This window comes from Poecile atricapillus, chromosome 18 (assembly GCF_030490865.1).
Source record: "Poecile atricapillus isolate bPoeAtr1 chromosome 18, bPoeAtr1.hap1, whole genome shotgun sequence".
NCBI classification, from domain to species: Eukaryota; Metazoa; Chordata; class Aves; order Passeriformes; family Paridae; genus Poecile; species Poecile atricapillus.
Window position 1 is genome coordinate 8,015,126 of NC_081266.1, and position 21,277 is coordinate 8,036,402.

General features: G+C 38.7%; 1 protein-coding gene across 1 annotated transcript in view; it reads right to left on the minus strand.

Moving 5' to 3' along the window:
* Positions 1-16,767: 16,767 nt before the first annotated feature.
* Positions 16,768-21,277, minus strand: part of LOC131586070 (1-phosphatidylinositol 4,5-bisphosphate phosphodiesterase zeta-1-like) — a 45,412-nt gene continuing 40,902 nt past the window's right edge. Inside the window, exons 12-13 of the mRNA XM_058852808.1 lie at positions 20,308-20,457; positions 16,768-16,886 (exon numbers count right to left, since the gene is read on the minus strand). Coding sequence (XP_058708791.1) covers positions 16,801-16,886; positions 20,308-20,457 — 236 coding nt within the window. The 3' untranslated portion in view covers positions 16,768-16,800. The remainder of the gene's footprint in view (positions 16,887-20,307; positions 20,458-21,277) is intronic.

The following is a 21,277-nucleotide window of genomic DNA, read 5'->3' on the forward strand; positions in this document are numbered from 1 at the left end:
GAGGAGAAACAAAGCCAAGTTATCCTGAACGTCATGCCAGTAAATGTAAAATATTACTAGAATTCAGGAAAGCGTGCGTGGGCGATGAATTCAGAACCAATTTTACAGGGGGAAAATTTGCTGCAAGAAAAAGAAACTCCTACAGTTCTGTGCAAAAGTACTTCCAGCTTTCCTTTTATAAAAGCTCTGAAGCTGTCATGTACCACTCCTGGTGATTAATGATTCTGGGATAGCTGATATGTGGGTGACAAATGAGTAATCAGCTTTAGGCTTACACAGACATCCAGCCTCTTTCCATTTCGTGTCCTATGCCGTGAGAGTACAAATTGCTTTCAAAAATGTTTGTGAGATGCGATGGTTTAAATGTGCTGGGACGAAAGGTGGAAGCCAGTCTTTCCCCAATCCAAAGGGATGAAGTCTAAGCCTGCAGCACAGGGCTATAGGGATGTTCCCACCTACAGTACAGGTGGATTCTCTGCTGCCTTTTCTGGCATTTCTTTCAGCTTGAGCTGGGAAAGGGTTGGAGATCGTTGTTCAGTCTTAGCTGGTTCCCATCGTTCCTCTCATGGGCTCCCTAACTTTTACACTTTATGATTATCCTGATATAGATTTAAATGGAAAATATAGAATACCTGCCAACAACGCAGTGCCTGCCAGTGAAATAAAAAGCCACATTATCCTTTCAGAATATTATGAATGTGTACTGCTTTCCTTACTGCAGCCAACAGGGATGGGAATGGAGGTGCACAGGTAGGCAAGGCAGGGATGGAAAACAAGTGGGAAAAATATCACTTTGAGCTGAACAAAGTTATCCAGAGAGTATCAGTAACAGAATTAAATCAGCAGCTTGGCTGACAGAGGGGAGGTAACATTCAGGTGAAGTTCTCCTTAGTCTGGCACAGGAAAACAAAACAAAAAGCCATAGGAAAAAAGCTCTCATACTAACTATAGCTTATAAAGCATTTGTATTTAATTTTATATTCATAGAAAATTCTTTTGAAGTGAAAGGAAATTAGCTCTGATAAGCTATGTTCTCCTTGAGACTCAAAATTAGCTGAACACCTCTAAACAAAGGGTACTACAACTCAGCAGTAGTTTAAATTGGAAAGAGATGAGGTCTGTTCTTGTGGCACAGGGATTACTGTTGGATTCAAACATATTTGTTTTGAAAGGTGTTTGACAAATATGTTGTACAGAAAGTTCTGTTATTATTTCTTGTTAAACACTTTAATCTGTCACAGTCACAGTACTGCCTCAGCTCTAAATTCTAACTGCTCATTTTTAAATAAGTAATTCCCTACATAGTTGATATGTGTTGAATAAGAAAAAAAAAAAAAAGACAAGACAACAAACAGTGAGTTCTGTTTAATGATAGGAGTGATCTGGGAGATGAAGGTGAACAAAAATTAGATTTGCCACTGGTTGCAAATGAAGAAAACATTAAAAATAATAGTGCAGACAGAGCAAGATCAAGAGAATAAAAATAATTTCCAGAACCCTACGACCGGCTTAGACAAATGAAAAATATTTCCTCAGGGAGGGAGAGATCTATATCCCAGAGAAATGGGAAGATAAAACAAGCCCATGGTGAGACATGAGGTTGCTACAAGAGATGCCAATGAGAAAGGCCAGATCCTGGTGTCATGGGGCAGAAATGAAGTAGTTCATCTTTATAAGGCTTTGATAATAAACTATTTCTCTCAGGATGTTTTCTTAACTAGAATACAAGTTCAAAGAACAGTTCTCAGTAGGGTTGCTGGGGAGTGATTGATTCTTCAGGAGTGATTTATTGTTACTAAAACTTAGTTAAGGACAGACTAACAAGGACACGAGTCAATTGTGCAAATATTTAAGGGAGAAGACAGGAAGGTTCAAGAGGAATTATTTAGAACATTGAGCAAGAGCGTAAGTAGAAGTAATGAGAGCTAATTAAGGAGCAGAAATTGCAAGCCTCATATAATGAAATGCTTTCTTACACAGGGAGATGGCATGCTGTAGAATAATTGAAGGAAAAGTGCAGAGAGATTGTACAGTTGGAGAAATTAAAGATAGGCACATACAGACTTTAGTAACTAATTAAGAAATTGAGAAGAAAAATAGTGCAGAATGAAGACACAGATCACAATCTCACTGTTTCTTTACACATTTTTATATTCACTTACTATCTGGGCCCAGGCAAGGAGAGAAAAGAATTTGTATGTGGCAGAGAGATAGAAACAGAACAACAGCCTCTGCTTGTGTTTCTTTTCTCAAAGGCTAATTTATTTTCATGCCCTCTAACAGGCAGCAGTGCTCTTAATCCTGAGTGATTTCAAAAAGAAAGTGAAACGGGGATTTGTCTAAAGTATTTGTTCTCCTTTGTGTTTTATTCAAAAGAAGAAATTCTGGGATCTATGTTTCTAAGGGTCAAAACAAGATCATTCTTATCTCAGCCAGTGTCATAGACTTTGTGACTAAATGTTCATCTGAAAGTAACATGTTCCAAGCACAGCAGTAATACAAGGCTGAAAGCAGTGGAATTTAGTTTCCTTATGGGCTTGGTGGTGATTCTGAAATAAAAGCTTCTAAGACTTCTTTATGAAATCTACTCTCTGCATTCTTCACCCTGCACCAACATTGCTGATCCACAGGATAATAGAGCATGACTGAGCCTTGATTCTTGATTTCTCTCACCTATTAGAAAAAAACCCAAACCAGTGGAGTTAATTGTCTCAAAGATAGCAATGCAAACACATTGCCTTTTCTTTCAGGAAAAAAAAAAATCTATGTGATTCTCACTCAGCTCTTTCACTGGGAGTTGTACGTTTATTCCATACATTCCCACTTCTGTTTTATATTCTTTTTTTCAGCCTTGGTAACTTTTTTATGCCCTCATGGTGCCACGTGGAGCACACAGTGATCGAGTCCCAGGCATCAGTGAAGATCCTGTGGATGTACAGACTCTTCCCCATTCCATTCCATTCTATTATTTTATATATATATATATATATATATATATATATTTATTTATATATATAATATATATATATTTATATTTTTATATATATATTTATATTTATATTTATATTTATATTTATATTTATATTTATATTTTATTGACATTATATCAAGTTGGGGTTGTGTCTCTCCTTATCTCTTTGTGGATCATCAGGACAATAAATTATTCTTTTTAAATGGGTCATCAGAGATACATTTCAGTGCATTTCTTCAACTTTCTGGTTTCAGAGCACCATAGAAATAAAGGCTTGAATAAAGGGAGAGAAACCCATGTGAGCTTCTGGGTATCCTAGGCCAGCTTTCATTTTATATAATTCATTTAAGCAGAGGTAGATGGGCTGTCCTCTATAAATGACTGAAGCAGATGAGAAGCATTTTGCATAATTCTTATAAAACTCTGGGTCTTTTGGGATCCAGTCCATTTTCCAGAACCATCTCCTTTAAAAAAATTAAAAAAACAAAACCAAAAATTTGTTTTTTTAAAATATTTAACAAATAATTCCTGCTCATTTTGAAAATCCCAGTATCTCTGTGCCTTGGGCTCAGTTTGAAACTGAGATGCGCTGGAATCACATTTCCATCTCATTGTGATGGATCACCTGCCTGACCACGGCTGTTTTGAACACCATGAATTATCTTGCCTAACCTCCAGTGGTCACCCCAGAATGGACCATTTTCCCTCCAGTTTCTGGTTCCATACACACATTTTGTCACTGGTGATGATACAAAGCAGCAGGATCAGCACAAACCAGCTGGGGCCAGGCACCAATGTGGGGGCAATTCAACCAAGCCAAGCCAGGAGATGTCCCCAATATGACAGAGTGAACCTCTTGCTGGTTTCCCCCTTGACAGGGCTACTTTTTCCCCATTTGACAGCCAGGACCCCTTGGAAATTGTTGGTTGACTTTTTAGAAATTTTGTGTCTCAGGACAGCTCTAACCCTATTTTTGCCAGCACAATTGTTCCCCCTCAGGAATGCTGCATAAGCAGCTGTTCCAGCCAGGCTGCTCCAGTCCTGGCCACTCTGCTACGGGCAGGTTGATGAGGATGCTGAAGGTATTGGACATAAGCTATATTTGGATATTCACATCAATAACGTGCATAGAGCATCTTTACATTTTTAGCATGGTAAATGACAAAGCCATCTGGAGGCTCGCTCCACAGACGCTGCCAGATTTCTGAAAGGTAGAAAATGCCTGCTCAAAAAAATGCTCTCCAGAATTTCCCTGACAGCAAAATATTTCTATTGTCCTGCATTAAGTTGAGATAAATGCAATTTCTTCTTTGGTTGCCTTGCCACTGACCTCCATGGCAGTGATCTCTGTCAGTGTGTCTTCTGTCTTCATGCACATACCCAGATAACCCAAAAAAAATTGGATCAGGAAATGTAACAAAAAAAGAAACTGCTGCTGAAGAGAAGCAGTTAAATATTTTCAAATTTTAGGTAAAAAAGGCAGTTGTTTGGGGGAAGAAAAATGCCATATTTCTGCAATCACTTTTGGCCAGTTGCCTTCCAGTTTTGTCTTGCCGATAGCAGACAGTGCAGGGTGTACCGTAGTGACAGAGTGGGTTATCTTCTTTTGTAATTATTATTGAATTACTGCGATTGGGATTTTATTTTTAATTTTCTTCGAAGCAATTTGGGTCTATTCTGCAAGAGGAAAATGAAAGTAGCAGGGTAGAAGAGAGGTGTTCATGCCTTGGTATATGCTCAAAGGAAGAAGAAGGAAGGGTCTTGGTACCACATTAGTATTTGGGAAGCAACCATAACCACCCATTTTTCCTAAAGTTTATATATCCTGCTTTTGAAGGAGCCTCTTGCTTTGTAATACTAATTTCTCAGCTCTGCAAGCTTAGAAGTAGCCCAGAGGATGTTCTCTTTTTCCTGAGGCAGAGGCTGTATTTGCTAATTAAGCTGCAGCTTTGACAGACAGGGTTTAGCCTTCCTCTGCTCAGTTACACAGGGACTCAGAGGAAGTGAAAAGCAGCAGCAGTGATGGCTCTTCCACGTTCCTTACTGGTTTTAATTTAGTCTAGAGGCAGCCAGTAATTTACAGAGGTTGCTGCAGTGCAAGGATGATTTCTTCTGTGGATTTTTTTTCCTAATCCTCCTTTATTGGATAATAATCAAATCCAACTAATGTCTGTATATAATATATAGATATTTTGTCTTGTTGAAGGTTTTTTCCTAACCACTTACTATATTGATTTGCTTTCAAAAGGTGTATGAATATCTTGATATTAAAAATTAAGAAATATTTTGTAGTCCTTTCTTCGCTATGTAAATAAAGTCTTACAGCAGTGTATGTAAGAGAAGAACATAAGGATGGTAAAGGATAGGAAGACTAAGAGAACTACTGAACAAAGTGAATTATTTTTATTTGAGGACAGGAGCTGAAATGGGAGTCTTTCTAATGTCTGGATATATATATCCATATATATATATCTATCTTTATATAGATATATATTATTTCTTTTTCCATTGAAGAAAAGGAAGAGAGAAACTGAGATTTAAAAATGTCAAGGAAATTAATTTTTCAGGGAAGAAAAGTAGTTATTTATAGAGGAGGAAAGATGTCATTGGTTAATACAAGTTGATCATTTGTTTTTACTGTCAAAATTGTTGAAAATGAAAAATGGGAAAAAGAGAACAGCAGCTGGAACTATCAAATGTTCAGGAGCCATCAATCTCTAGGACAAAAGGTGATCTGCATGTCTAACACTAACAGAAACTGATGACATGGTTTAAATTTGAGGCAAAAGTCTCCTAAAAAGAAAATTTTACGTTGCTTAGGAAGACGTGAGTTTTAAAAAGTTTTACAATAAATAATCCTTAAAATGCATATTTTAAAAATCATGTGAGTATGGCTCAATATTCATATTGGGTGCTAAATCACTTAATAGTTGAATATGTGGCAAATTTTTCAGTAGTTATGCCTATAGTAATGCTAACAAAGAATGCTTATGTTAGGAGAGCTGAGGATCATTAGTAATGATCATGGGAGAAAAGTCATTAGGATAAAATATTTCTTGTGGAAAAATTAATTGAATTTCATCCATTATATCCCAGCCACAGCTACTATTTTTAAAATTAAGTTATATAGGATGTAACCTATCTGTGTGGATTTCTGTAAGCAAATATCAACATTTTTTGGTTTTGGAAAATAAAACTGGAGTGGAAAATGGAACAGTCATAACAGATGCAGGCTCTGTATTTTAGGTTTTCAGTATTGAATTAGACATATGAAAAGAAGCAAATCCAGAGTATTATTTTCTCTCCCTCATTCTCCCTCATTCTTAAAGATTTTCAGCACCTTCTGCCTGACTTTAGAAGAAAATAATGTTTCCAAAGTAAATTCGTTTTTTCACATAAATACAGGCAATTGTAACTGAGTTCCTTAAAAAACATCTGTCATTATCAAGGTCAAGTAGGCTGGTCATTCTCTGAGAAGACAGTTCAATCATCACCTGGCTGTTGAAGAAAGAAAATACAGCCAGTTTCTAAATTCAATTTGAGCCAACTTCTAAATTCAGGTTTTTTTATTGGCAGATCAAAATCATCAGTTTTGTGGGAGTTTTGTCCCTAAGCATATCAAGAGAACCTATGGCATTTTTGGTGGGAGCTTGGTGTTACACCTTTACAGTCTTGCAGATTTTTATAGCTTGGATTTATTTGCAAACTAACACAATGAAAGTTTTAAGACAGTAATTTAAATTGGGAATAACTTCTCCTTAAGGAAGTAAAAGCCTTTATTTTTGGGTTAATGAAATTACTTCAGAATTAAACACAAATAGAATTCATTTTAAAACTTTAGGATTTTTCTGTTACCTTGATCACAAGTCCATTCAAGCCATAAAGGTTTTGTAAAGTGCAAAATTACTTTCCCAAGGTACCCTTTGATTTTCCATCTGCCCTGGACTATGGACAAAAATAATTGATTTTTTAAAAACTTTTAATAAGAGGGAATTTGCTGGATTTCAGAACTACTTATGAGTCTGCTAGAAATCTTACTCTGTTTCTGTCCTGAACTATCAGAGCAGGTACTCTTTGCTGCAAAGAGAGAAGTTCCACCTGAATATGAGGAAGAATTTCTTTCCTGTGTGGGTGACCAGAGTCTGGAACAGATTGCCCAGAGAGGGTGTGGAGAATCCCTCACTGGAGATGTTCCAGAACCATCTGGATGCAATGCTGTGCCATATGCTCTGGGATGACCCTGCTGGAGCAGGGAAGTGGGGCCAGATGACCGCTGTGGGCCCTTCCAGCCTGACCCCATCTGGGATTCTGTGGTTTTGGTCAGGTATTCCTCATGTTAACCTAAATTTATAAATAAGCCAGGGCAGACTGAGTTAGAAGTGATCACTAAATGTGATACTGTAATATGACAGAAGTCATAATCCTTAGTAAGAAAAATATTTCTGATGTTTCCTCCATTTTTCCTTTATTCTCCATTCTCCTTTATTTATAACTCAGAAACCCTAGGAGAGGATTAGTTTGCCCAAAACTTGGGGGTTTTTTGCCTGCTATGTCTGTTGTCTTAATAAAACAGTTTACTTCAAATTCCACCTACTCATGATTTTAAAAGAGATTTTTTGCCACGTTAATCCAAGCCCTGTTTTTGCACTATTACAGTCAAATTGCCACTATCACTCCTTGTTCCTGCTAGGAAGTGTCTAGCAAAGTACAACTCTTTCCATTGCAAGTCTTGCCTCAAGAAATCCTACGGTTAAACAGGCTCTTCACAAGAAGAGAAATTCAGCTCTTGTGCCAATCAAAAGAGAAACCGACATAAACTCATCATATGAGCTTTTTTGATTGTTTGGTGGCATAACAGTGCCTCTGCAGATGGAAAACTGGGACAATAGTGGGATTTGGAGCAGCCTGTTTGCCTTTCCTCAGCAAGGGAGGAGGAAGGAGGGAAATGTCACCTCTAAAGTGGGGGAGAAAAGAAACAATAATCAGAACTACAATGTCTACTTGGAATTCAGGTGGCTGCACATCAAGTTACCTCTAACAGTCTGACTGCTGATTGCTACTATTCATGAAAAGGGGCTTTATTTTAGTTCTGAAATAATCCAGAGCAACAGCTCCCCCGTCGAGTTTTCCCGTCTGAATCTCTAAAATGTTCTCTTTTTTAATTTTCTCTCTTGACCCTCTCCTCCCACTCACCTCTTTGAACACAGATTTAAATACATTCAAAGAGATAGTGAGGAAGTAGTTTTCAGTCCATCTCATACAGCCAAAACACTGCTGCAAAGTGCCTCCCTTAAATTTTGGGAGGAATCAGCTGACAGAGGAAGGTTAGTTGGCTGAAGGCAAGGTAACATGAGAAAGAGCAGTTCAAAAGCACAGTGACAGTTTTACCTGACTCCTTTTCAGTTAATCACATCCACTTCTGGACACCCATGTCCTGTTAAACTACATTACCTTTGGAGCCTGTCACCTCAGCCTGGTTCCTTCCTTTGTCTGAAACAACTAAAATCAGTTGACCTTCAAGTTACAGGGATGTTTACCTATTCATTGAGAAGTGGAGATCTAGATTGCACTTAGGATCCTGGTTCCTTGGACTGGGACTTAGGGCTGCATTTCATTCTCCCTCCTGATTTTTAAGAGATGCTCTGTTTACTGTTACTTGTAATCCTCAATTGAAGTTTTAGTACAGTCCTAAATCAACAGAGGTGGGTTTTCAAGTGGACAGTGTAAATTATAAATCCTGCATTAACAATGTGGCCACATTGGAAAATACCCTTTAGTTCCATTGCCCTTTAATGGCTCTCTTATGTTGGCTATTGAATCCCATCTATCTAAATCCCATGGGAATTTTAAATCAGATGTGCTTTGGGGAACTTAGCAATAGCAATATTAATCACTCCCATAGTGCTGACAATATGTAATGGTTTGAGTGGGGCATCCTTTGATGCTGTATGATGTTAATGGTAGCAAGAATCAGCTTTGCAGTAGACCACATCATTTGCCTTGAAGGATCACTTCAGATAACAAAAACCAGAGGTTTGTTGTGCAAGAACTGGTTGTTCACACACACAAGCACTGTTTTCCTTCCCAACAGAGAAATTATTTATTGCTAGGAGACAGCAGTTTCTTCTATCCCAGGGATATGATGTTGGTAATGCTGTAGAAAGCCCCACATTTCCAGACACATACTGTGAATAATCAAAATCTGAGAAATTTCTTCATCCTGAGCCAGGTGTAAAACTACAACAGGAGATAGAAATGCAAGTGCCTGTATAATCCTTTGGGTTCATTGGCTCCAAATGTTTTAAGTTCTCTTCTTTTTGCCTGTATTCTCATTTGCATCATGTCACTGCATTGCTTGGGTGCTGACAGGCAAACTTCCTGTCTAAAATGCTGATTATATGATCAAAATTATTGATATTTTGATACACTCCATTTTGTGCTTTCTGACTGTATACTGTGTAACCAACACAAGGGTTTGTATTTAATTATAAGCCAAGCATTAAGTGACACGTGCCTGCTCCGTAGTTTTTAATTTTTATGTTTCTTGTGTGTTCTTTTGAAGCCTCAAGTAATAGAATGTGTTTCCTGAGTAATTGTAATCTGCTTTAGGAATGACTTTACAGCTCCTCAGAAGTTATCAGAAAATTCTCCACCCACCAGCACTGGCTGGTGTTGATGACTGAGCCTGGTTAATAGATTGTCTCTGATCTCGAGTTGCTGCCGTATAAGATGGAATATCTGGAATATCATTCAGTAACCTGAACTGGAAAATTAGAGATTGCAGCTGTGTGATGGGTGAGATCAGAAAGGCTGCTGTAAGAATCCTGTTCTGCCCATATTGCTGCAGGAAATGCTCCTGGCTCTTCTATAGCAATATGTTTTACAAAACACCCTTAGAAACCATCGGTCTCCCCAATATCAGCACAGATACTTGGGGGTTAAAATCAGTAGGAGCTTGCCATCTAAAATCCAGTTCCTATGCCTTGCTCTGGAAAGTGGAAAGGCCAGACTTTGTATCAGATTAAGATGAGTTAGAGTAGATTGAGCCTTAAGGATTTTTTCCATCAGAATGAAAATATTAAAGACAGATAATTTTACCTTGTCTCTGTGTTATTTAATTTTTATTTTCCTGATTCCATTTTAAGCTGAATTCTACTAATGCTTGTTATTCCACTGGCACTCCAGTTTAGCCCAGAGAATACTGAAAATGCAACATGTTTTTATGTCTGCTAAAAACACAGATTTCATTTGGTACTTTTTATTTGTTTTCTTTGCTAGAACATGGACACTCATATTTATGACCTTCTTGTTTTCCAGCACCTCCCAGATGGCTCTGCCCCAAGTGCACACGCTGAATTTTATCTTCTGCCAGATCCTTATGAGGTCAGTCGAAGGAAAACAAGAACAGCTCCAAGAGGCTCTGACCCTACTTACAATGAACTTGTGAGTACCATTCACTTTCTTCCACCCCTTCTTGTTTCATGGAATCATGGAATGGGTCAGGCTGGAAGGGCCCACAGTGGTCATCTGGTGCCACCTCCCAGCTCCAGCAGGGCCATCCCAGAGCACGTGGCACAGGATTGTGTCCAGATGGTTCTGGGATATCACTGCTGAGGGATTCTCCACAGCCTCTCTGGGCAATCTGCTCCAGTGCTCAATCACTGCACAAGGAAGTTCTTCCTCCCATTCAGGTGGAGCTTCCTGGGTATCTGTTCCTCCTGTTGCCTCTTGTCCCATTTTTGGGCCTCACGGAGCAGATCCTGGTACATTCCCTGACCTCTTCCTGCAGATGCTGACAGACATGGATGAGGTCCCCTCTCAGCTGTCTCTTTTCCAGGGTGAGCCCAGCTCACTCAGAGTTTTCTCTTGAGAGACATGCCCCAGTCCCCTCACCATCTCCATAGCCCTTCACTGGACTCACTCCAGTGGTTCCCTGCTTTTCTTCATCTGCTGAGCTTGGAACTGAACACAGCACTCCAGATGTGCCTCACTAGGGCTGAGTAAAAAGGCAGGGTCACCTCCCTCAACCTCCTGTCAATGCTTTTCTTGATGCACCCCAGGATCCCTTTTTGGCCATGAGGGCACACTGCAGGCTCATATTGTCCACCAGAACCCCCAGGTCCTTCTCTGCAGAGCTCCTTCCCAGCAGGTCACCTACAACCCACACAGGTGCAATTTGTTCTATTTGCTTTGCCCTCTCTTGAAACAAAACAACAATACAACATTTTTAGAGCCATTGCAATGAGGGTGACCAAGAAGAAGGAATGTACCATAAGGAGAACCACAAATGGTGATGACTGTCTGCTTTGCATCTTTCTCAGAAGTGAAACAGCGTCTTTTATGTCTCTCTGTTCAGGAAAACAGTTGGATTTTTCACAGTGCCCTGTCTTACCCCATAACCACAGTTACACGTTAGCCAAATGAGATCAAGCATCATTGCACCATAACCCAGCAGTTCTGAATGAAGATATGCACAATAGCATGAAAAGTATTAATTGAATGGATGCTGTTATTCAAATTAACATTTGAAAATTGGCTGTCACTGTCCTAAATGATAACACAAGAATGAATAGCCAGGTTCTTTTCATGTTAAAATGCCATTAGTTCACAGCTATATATGATTCTTTCACACACCACTGAAGTGCTCATGCCTCTGGGGTGAAAGGAAACATTTGTATGGAGAAGCATTTATGGCAGAATGGGAAGTGGTATAAACTGTGTTCATTTGTAAGGGCAGATGAGATTGAAACAGTAGGTGGGATTGGAGATTATAATTATTACATGTAACAAATCTCCTAAAGATCTCAAAGCAATTTACAAATGCTCTTTCAGCAGGCTATAAAGTAGAAGGTGTGGAAAATATTACCACTCCACCCTGTTCCATAGATAAGATATGATGAAGGTTAGGTTAGTCAGCAGAGTCTCAGTGCTTATCTCTTCGTTTCTCAGTCCTGGAGTTGTAATATTTCTCTTTTCCCACATCTGTTAATTACAAAAGTTGCCTGCTTACACTGATGACTTCCAGCGTTCTGTAAGAAGGCTCCCTGAGTAGTATTGCTGCTCACAGCTGAGACAAATTTCCCTCCCTACAGTACTGCAGTGGAATAACAAGAAACTAGGCTTTATTTTTTCTGTTCTTTCCTTCTTTTTTCGCTATCAGAGTGGAATAAATCTAATTAATCTGTCTAAAGAAATTCCTTTACATTTGAAAGATATTTAAAGCAAACAAACATAATATGATTATATCATTACATTCATTGTAAGGTATCCAAAATGGACAACAGATAAGAGCCAGCCAGCAACACTGGAAGACAATTATCTTTCAAATTGCTCTTAGAAACCTTTGAATGCAAGGAAATCCAAAATCCCGTCTGCAGTTAGTCACTAGTCACTGGGAGGAGATTTAATTGTGGTTCACGAGTATTCCGCTGCTGTTAAAAGAAATCCCGTGAAAGCTTTAATGTCCTTAATCAAAACGGAGAGCCTTCTTCCCAGATGCTCAATCTTTTTCACTGGGAAGTGCTAATCACAGTGGGGACATATGGTTCCACTGAACTTGGCCCCTTCCAACCCGATGCCTGTGCTTTAGCAGCTCTGCTCCTCCATATGTGATGTCATTCTGGATGCATTTTTTTGTCCAAGGCTGGTAGACTGAGGCAGAAGCCGCCCCAGGGAAGCAAAACTACTAAAAATATAAGTCAGCTGTCTCTTAAGTTAGTTGCTGTCCAAAACACCGTGTACAGAAATGTAGTAGCCTTTTTTATGAGTTCATAAGTTTTTATTAAAGCCAAATGGCTGGAAGGAAGCTGTATATTAATTTCCTTCTTTGTTCCAGACTGAGAAAAATCTGAAATGTGCTTCTCTTGGGTATTTTTGATTCTAGTTTTGTACTTCTATTGCTTATGACTGCCTACAGCAAATTATCAACCTTGCAAAACTGCTTTTTATGTTTGATTTTTACTCGGGTGTGAGAGTGAAGATGTGAAAGTCCAGGAGGGCTGACAATAAAATGAGTTACAGCAAATGTTGTGGAGCTGCTTTTAGCAAACAAATCCTTCTTTTCTCTTGTGCCTGTGTTTGGATTTTGGAATTTGTGGCACTCATAGCAGTTAATGTTATATTGCATTAAGAAATGGTGGTAGAGAAGAGGAGAAGGAACACAGAAAAGTGGAATGCAGTGTAAAGAGAAAAGGAAGGCAGAGCAGCCCCAGCCAGTCTGATGAAAGGGGAGGAGGGGAACTGCACCAGGAGCCACGGCTGCTCCCTCCAGCACCATGCATCAAAACTGCCTTGGATTAATTACCAAATCTAGGAACTGTGCCATGGCTACCTATGGAGAAGCAACTGTCCCTCATTTGTGATTAAAATGTCATTAGACTCCTGTAGGTCAACAGTGTTTCTCTTTTTGCAGCCAGCAATAGTTGAATTCCAGCCCTAACTGTCCCACTGATTTGCTGCATGGCCACATATAACTCACCTCCATCGGATCTGTCTGTGTAAAAGGCAGGCAAATATTCTCACAGCACAATCATTTCAGGATTTAACTGTTCCCAAATTCTGGAACGTGTCATTTGTTTTACCCACACCCTTATTCAGCTTTCTCCAGACCTTTCTTCTGTCCCTACATCCTGATAATAATCCTTACTCCAGCTGAATTTGCAATACCATTTTAGAAACAGTTTACTGGGAGAATTTGAAAACCACCTACCCTGCACTGCAAAAGTCTGTCATTGCTCAAAGATGAAAGCCTATTTTTGGCCAAAGATTGAAAGTTGCTCATTACCCCAGTTCAGTTTCTTAACATTTACAGCTGATATGTGTAGGTTTTGGTGATTTAAAGCAACAGCTGGTACCTTTAATACATTGGCAAAGAAACAAGGCAGCTTTCTTTGATAGCATTAGCATCACCTCAGCATCAGATCACAGACTTACTCTAAATTATATTCTGCTTACTGTGCCTGTCCTTGCTTTTCAGATTTTCTTCATCATCTCACTTTTATTTTGGTGAGGAAAAGAGAAGCTGTGGAATCTGTAATTCATGGGCAATCTGGCAAATTAGGCACAGTAAACATGAAAACCAAAAAGCACCAGGTGCAAATTTCATGACAGCCATCCCAAGCTATTATTTCCAAAGGCTTCTAAATGGAAAAGGGAATTTTAACCCCCTGGTAAGACCTTTCTTGGTGTCCTGTTGGTGCTTTCTGTGAGGGTCACCTGATGTCCTGTCCATTCCATGAATGCAATTGCAAGTGGAAATACAGAGAGGGTTTATCAGTCCAGCCCACAGAGGTCCAAGCCAGAGGGGCTCAGTCTGCCTCTCCTTTCCCTCAGCAGTGCCATAGGTAACAGCCTGCATTCAGATTCCATGGAAAATCCAAGCAGGCAAATGACTTTAAGGCAGTTTCAGTTTTCCATTCTCCTGAAGTGAGAGAATGTCGCCACGTTTGCTTTTTAAATGGCATAGAGAGATTAAAATTTAAAGCATTTTTCCACTGCAAGTGAAATAGCAAAAACATTTCCAGCCATACCAATTTTAGATTAAATGAGCTTCTCTTAAGCAAACTTACCTTTCAGGCCCGCTCTGAGAGCATTTTCCTTCATATTTTTATCAGCCCACATGCAGTTTGCTCAACAGTTTTTGATTAATGCAGGGACTGAAGCATGGGAATTTGTTCTAAGTGCAATTTATTCTTGTTAGGCTATTGCTCCAGATTATTTGGGGTTTTTTTAAAATTCAGAAACTACACCATTATAATTTCATACTTTATCCCTGTGTGTTCTCACAATATTAAGGTAATTTAAAAGCTATTTTAAATCTATAGACATTAATAATTGTTTAAGACATGCTAAACTACCATCTCATTTATTTGGAGAAGTATCAACAGCACATCTGGAGTATCAGATATATCTAAATTTAGTAACTTCCATTTGCTCAACTGGGTCCAATCTTTCCCAGTTTTCACAGGGAAAATTATGAATACTGATTTTTTTTTTTTCTCAAGCATTGTTCAAGACAGGTTTCAAATTTATTTTAAAATGGTAATCAGATTTCATGAGCTTAAGCTCGTGATTCTAAGGTAGAATCTCTTTATATAAACTAGATAAGGTCAAATGTATTTCTGAGGTAAATTCACTAAGTTAAGTGAATTTGGCTCATGGTTAATAGCTTACTATTCTGGATGGAAGTTTAAAGCAATTATCACAAAGTTGGATTAATCATCATCCTATTTGAAGTGCTTTGCCTGTCAAATAGATTAACAAACTTGTATTTTTTTTTCTATTTCACTATATATTATTGCAGATTGTATATGACAGAGTCCCAGAGCTCCAAGGCCGTGTACTGAAGCTTGTTGTGAAAAGCAAAGGAACATTTGTGGGAGCTGTTAACATTCAGCTGAGCAGTGTCCAGTTCAATGAAGAAAAGTGGTACTCCCTGGGAAACAGTGTAATTTAAATGCTCTCCGAGATGATTCAATTATTTGCCCACTCACTAATGTTTCTTTATCCCATTTCCCACGGTACATTTTGTCTCAGTTGCCCTTGAGAATAGGCAGTCATCTGCTGAGCACATATCCTAACATTTCATAATGCTGTTGTCTTAAATGTGCTACCATGTTCCTGCCACAGATTCCTGACAGCGTGAGTTTAAGGAATCACGTGCTAAGGACTTGTAGCAATATGCAGAAGTTCTTATGACAGCAATGAAGGGCTTGGTTTTGTTAATATTAAATAGTACAGTAAAAATACTAAATTCTCAGTGTGTGGGGCCGCATTCTTTGCCCATTAATTCCACTGATGGTGTTGAAACAATGCTGGTAATGATGTAATTTATCATCATTGCATGTGATGAGTTCACCAGAGGACCATGGGATGGTTCCCTGACAATACATTTCCCTGCAGATGTCCAGCAAATTTCATATTAAATCTTATCCAATCAATACTTTGGGTTTTTTAAAGAATGTTAGAAGTTTTGATACAATGTCACATTTAATCCAGGACATTAATTTGTCAACAATATGTATCATTGTTTCTTTTATTCTGACATCCAAGAGGCAGATATAACTGGTCATTTGTGTGAAGAGAGGAGGGAGAAGCTGATGTTCATGAATAAAGAGATTATATTGAGTGTGAGCTTTCAGGGGGGATTTATTTAAGCTCATGATGCCACAGATATTTGTTCAGCAGTCTTCCCACATTGCAGTCCTATGCTGCATAAGGGGTTCAAGTCAATACATGCATTGAATAGACTTAGAGCTATAAATATATATTTATATATTAAATAATTAACATGAGTGGTTCCTTTAAGTTCACAGATGCTAATTATGATCATTTTCATGACCCTCCTCTAGACTCTCTCCAAAAGATCAACCTCTTTCTTGTGTTGGAGGCCCCAAAGCTAAATGCAACTTCCCAAGTGGGACCTCCTGAGAGCAGACTAGGAGGGTAAAATCACCTCCCTCAACGCTGATTTTGATAGCAGATGTGGGCTATGTTTCCACTTTTTCCATCAGTGGGAACTTCCCCAACCTGCCCTGACTTCCCAAGTGAGGGATCGCGGCTCAGGCCAGTTTCCTCAGGACCTGTGGATGTTTCTCATCACGTCCCATGGACCTGTGCACCTCAAGGCTCCTTAGGTTTTCTCAGACCCAGTCTTCTCCTACAGAAAAACAGCAGTAGGGCCAAGGACAGCAGCCCTTATTTGGGATACCCCCTCCATAATATTCCCTCTGGCTTCACAAAATCATTGTGAATGTGCCTCTCTGGGAATCAGGCCACTGGGGCTGTCGCAAAGCCACAGATGTTATTTTAATGATTTCTTCTGCAGAATATCATCGATAATATGAAATATGAATAAAGAGTGATGCAGGTTCCAGCTTGATGCCTTCTTTGGATATCAATGGAATGTTACGGTAACCTGTAAATATAATGACACCTTTATTAGTGTATTAACCACAAGCACAAATATTATGATGGAGTGTTTTTATGATCACCAATGCAAACAAGGCATAATTTATGATTCTGTAAGTAGCTCTTTAAAATAAAATGAAATTATACTAGAACTGAATATCATTTGTGCTGGTTTTTCTCATTTATATATATATATAGTATTTCAATTCTGGTATTTTTGGTGTCAGAGTGAAAAAGCCCAGTGTTTTGCAGGATGTGATATTTTTTCAAATGGAAGACTTTCAGCCCAGTGATATTTAAACATGGGCAAACTTACATTGTAACATCCCAGGTTATGTGCTGCACACATTGTTTTGAGAGCAAATGAAAGAACTTGTGAATCAGCAGTGATAGCACCTACAGAACGGTGCTGCAGCAGCCATGCACTGTGCAGCTGAGGCAGAAAAAAGTGAAGTGTAAGACTTCCTACCATGACTTCTTAAATGTTAATTTCATATGAGTAATTCACTTTATCAGAGATAAGTCATGCCATCATGAAACTATGTGTTCATCTGGTTGTTGAAGCATTTGGAAAAGCCATAGTTCTCAATTTCAAACATAATTCACTTACCTGCTTAGAAAACAAAACAACTTTTTCTTAAAAATCCCGGCCTGTACTGCTTTATATGACTAAATGTCCCTTATTTAATAACAAGTGACAATGTCACTTATGGTTAAAAAAAATTCTGTATTTTTTCTATGTATATATGTAAATAATTCCAGCTATTTAAGTAAGTCTGTTTTGTAGAAGTATCCATGTTCTGAACAGTAGTTTTCAAAATCCCTCTTTAGGTGTGTGTGGATGCCTGTGGAGTCTTTGGGAGCCACATTTACCTGGGTTTGGAATTTCTTGCTTCTTTCATACAGAATCATAGAATTGTTTAGATTGGAAAAGAGCTCTAAGATCATCAAGTCCAGCCTTTGACTGAACACCTCCTTGTGAACCAGGGCATGGCACTGAGTGCCACATCCAATTGTTTCTTGAGCACCTTCAGAGATGGTGGTTCCACCTCCTGTCTGAGCAGCTCTTTCTAATAATGGACAACCCTACCAGTGACAAAATTCTCCCTGATGTCCAACTGAACCTTCCCTGGCACAGCTTGAGCCATTTCCCCTTGTTCTGTCACACTACACATAAGTTCCTCTGGTATTTAAGGTTCAGATTCTAGGCAGCAAATATTAAAGCTGGTTGTAGGCAATTTACATTTGAGATCAGTTTTTAAGGCATGCACACAATATGTGGAAGGCTTGGTTGATTTCTTATCCGAAGATACACTTCAAAGACTAAGACTAATTTCTGAAGACTTGTGTTCTAGCCCCTACCTACAGAAGATTCTACAAAGTTTCCTGAGAGAAGTAAAACTTCTTTTTTGTTATTGAAATTGCCCCAATTTGCATTAAATGATTAACTACTCTTGGATCCCATGATAATAGAGTTAAAAATTGAGTTCCTGTCCTGTATTAGTATTCACCATGGCAGATTCATTGGCACAGGGACTGTAAGAGAGGACTCCCCCCTCCTATTTGCCTTTAACCACCCAGGTAGAGAATTTTTCTCAATTTCAGCCCCTCTGAGTATAGCTACAGAATCACTACATGGAAAATCAAATTCTGCTGCAGCTGGACAGCGAGCATTCCTCCCCAGTGGAGTCTACAGGTAGTTGGGAGTCTGCTGCTGGGGAAAGGAAGGCAGTGTGGATATAGATTTGAATCCTTTCAAAAGAAAATGCAGAGGAGGGAGGAAATGGCACAACTTTGCCCCTCTGGCTGTCAAAGAAAATAAAAGATGTAAGCACTGCTCAGCTTTTGGAAGCAACTTGCCCTCAGGGAAACCTCAGGGATATGAATCCTAGGGACCTGGGGACAGTCCTGTAGTACAGATTTAAGCAATTGGAATGCTGAAGACTAAGACTGAAATCCATGCTCACTCTCCAGCATATTAGGCAGTTCTTGCCTTGTCTTCTGCTTGTTGTGACTCCCTCTGCAAGAACATTATTTTCCTATTTCACTGTTTAGAGAGTACTTGGGTACCTAAAGCAAAACCATCGTTCCAGACCTGCTTTCAGAGATCTCAATGTTAAGCATTGCAATGAATGCTTGTAATAAATTTTGAAATTATTTATCACTTTACCTCTTAGAAGCATTTTATTTATGGCCTCTGGGCATTCTGATAGCAAATTACTTTTTTTATATTGTGTTAAGTGGGGATTGGGGTAATTTGTTTGGCATCATTTATAATTTTTGTACCTAGACTCACTCCCTAGAATTTTAATTATTGCACTGAAAATGTTTCTTCAGAAATCTACTGCTCTTACTTTTCCAAAATATGAATCCCTCATTTGTAACCAAAATTATAAAGACATTAAGCCTCACTGAAAATTTGTATCTAAAAAAGCCTCAATAATTTTGCAAGTGCTTGTAAGCAGCAGTGCCTGATATTTGAATTTGTCTCAGATATTGCGAATTGTTAGGTTGAGTGTTCTTTCATTATCCTGAAGTATACAAATAAAAGGAAACGAAAAGGTTATCAGTGTAAAAATTCATGTTGTAGAAAAACAACTGAGCTCTAAGAGTAATGTCATTTTTCTTGTATAACTCCTCAGCCTCAACTAAGAATCACAAGCAGCTTTATGACTTCCAAACATGAGGGAAAAAAAATGCACCATTTAAAATCCTGTTAAGCTTAATAAAAAAGGTGTGGTGCCTGTTGCCAGCTCCAGTGTTTTGCCTTGCCGTCTTTATTCACTAATAAAAGCTGTTTGTTTTGTCAGAAATGGCTTTGGAAAGCCAGTGTAGTAAACAGCCATTTTACATAAGCCTTTCTCCTTGGCCTATTGGCTTCTGTGTCTGCTCTTTATGAGCAGCCTTTTCATTACAAAAGTTCCAGGAACTGTACTGGCTTAACAAAAGAAACTCCAGCAAGAAAAATACCATGAATATTTTGCCCTATTTTTAACCATTGTGCTCCACTCTGAAAAGCTGCAGATAGGTTACCTGAGGGGGTTTTGGTGGTTGATTTTGTTTTAATTTGGTATTGGGTTTTGAACTTATCTAAGTGCACAAAACCACTGTCTTCATAGCAGCTCTGACTAGTCTCACTTCTTGCAATGAATTAAAATACCACCTGGGCAGTTTCCATCTAGAATGGAACACTGCAGTGGGAAGAATCACCTGCCATTAATATTGTTCTGATTTCAACATCATGGATTTGCATTCAGAGAATATGTTTATTTCAAAAACAGAGAGTGCCATTTATTCATTTTGTTACAAAATCGTGCTCTAGAAAATAAACATAGTGCTGAAGTCTCTCAATGCTACAGTAACAAAAAAAGCCTGGAATGTTGCAGATTTTTTTGAGCTGTTATAGGTGGTTGACATAAAAATATTACCTGTATTCAGGCTCATCACAGGTAAAGTGTACTGGCCAAGGAATTCGTTGTTACACAGAGAAATCTCATCCTGAACGCAGAAGCGTATCATTGCCAGTTCTGGAACTTGGATGTTAAAAGAGAATGTTTCATTCCATTTAGGGCTCAAAGCTAATTAAAGGAGAAAAGAAACAGGATTAAAATATGATTTCTTTTTTTTCTACTCTATAACTAAGCTGCTATCACTAGTTTGAACTGGTAAAGAGTTTCTTTTACCCTAGATATCTGTGCCCATTTAAACAAATAACTAAACTCCCACTGACTGTAGTGGGGCAAAAGCCTAAGATAGTTGGTGTCATCCCTTAAAAGAGAGAAAAATGAGACAAGGATAGCCAGGTTAAGAACTTCTGCTCAGCTTAAATTTTCCTATAGCCATACCAGTTTCATGCTTTTGTCAAAGTTTCTCCTTTCACAGTGTTGGAAATGAATAAATTCAGGTAGTAGAACGTTCACTTGACCAGAAATACAAAAAGAGAATGTGGAACAGGAGGGGTTTGCCTGGTCTTTAGCAATGTTCATACAGGGAAAAGAAATTCAGGGGCTGATTTTAAACAGCAGCTATCTATAAAAAAGAAAAAGGAAGCATAGAAGACAGAGGCACAGACAAAATGAGATCACAGAAAGCTTGTAGTCTGAGACATCAAGAAGATCTGTATTATAAAGATAAGGGAGTGCTCACAGACAGCTACAAAGAGTACACACTTCACCTGTCAAGCAATTAAGGGATTACTCCTACCAGAGACTTCAAATGAGACGAGTGATGAAGTTACAGCAATTTCTTAAGAAAACCTCGTCATTAAGTTAAGTTAAGTGGTTAAGGCTGGGATAGGGTTAACTTTCTTCATGTCAACCCCTATGGTGCTGCATTTTGGATTTTTGACTCAAACAGCACTGACTACACCCCAGTGTTTGAGCTATTGCTGAACAGGGC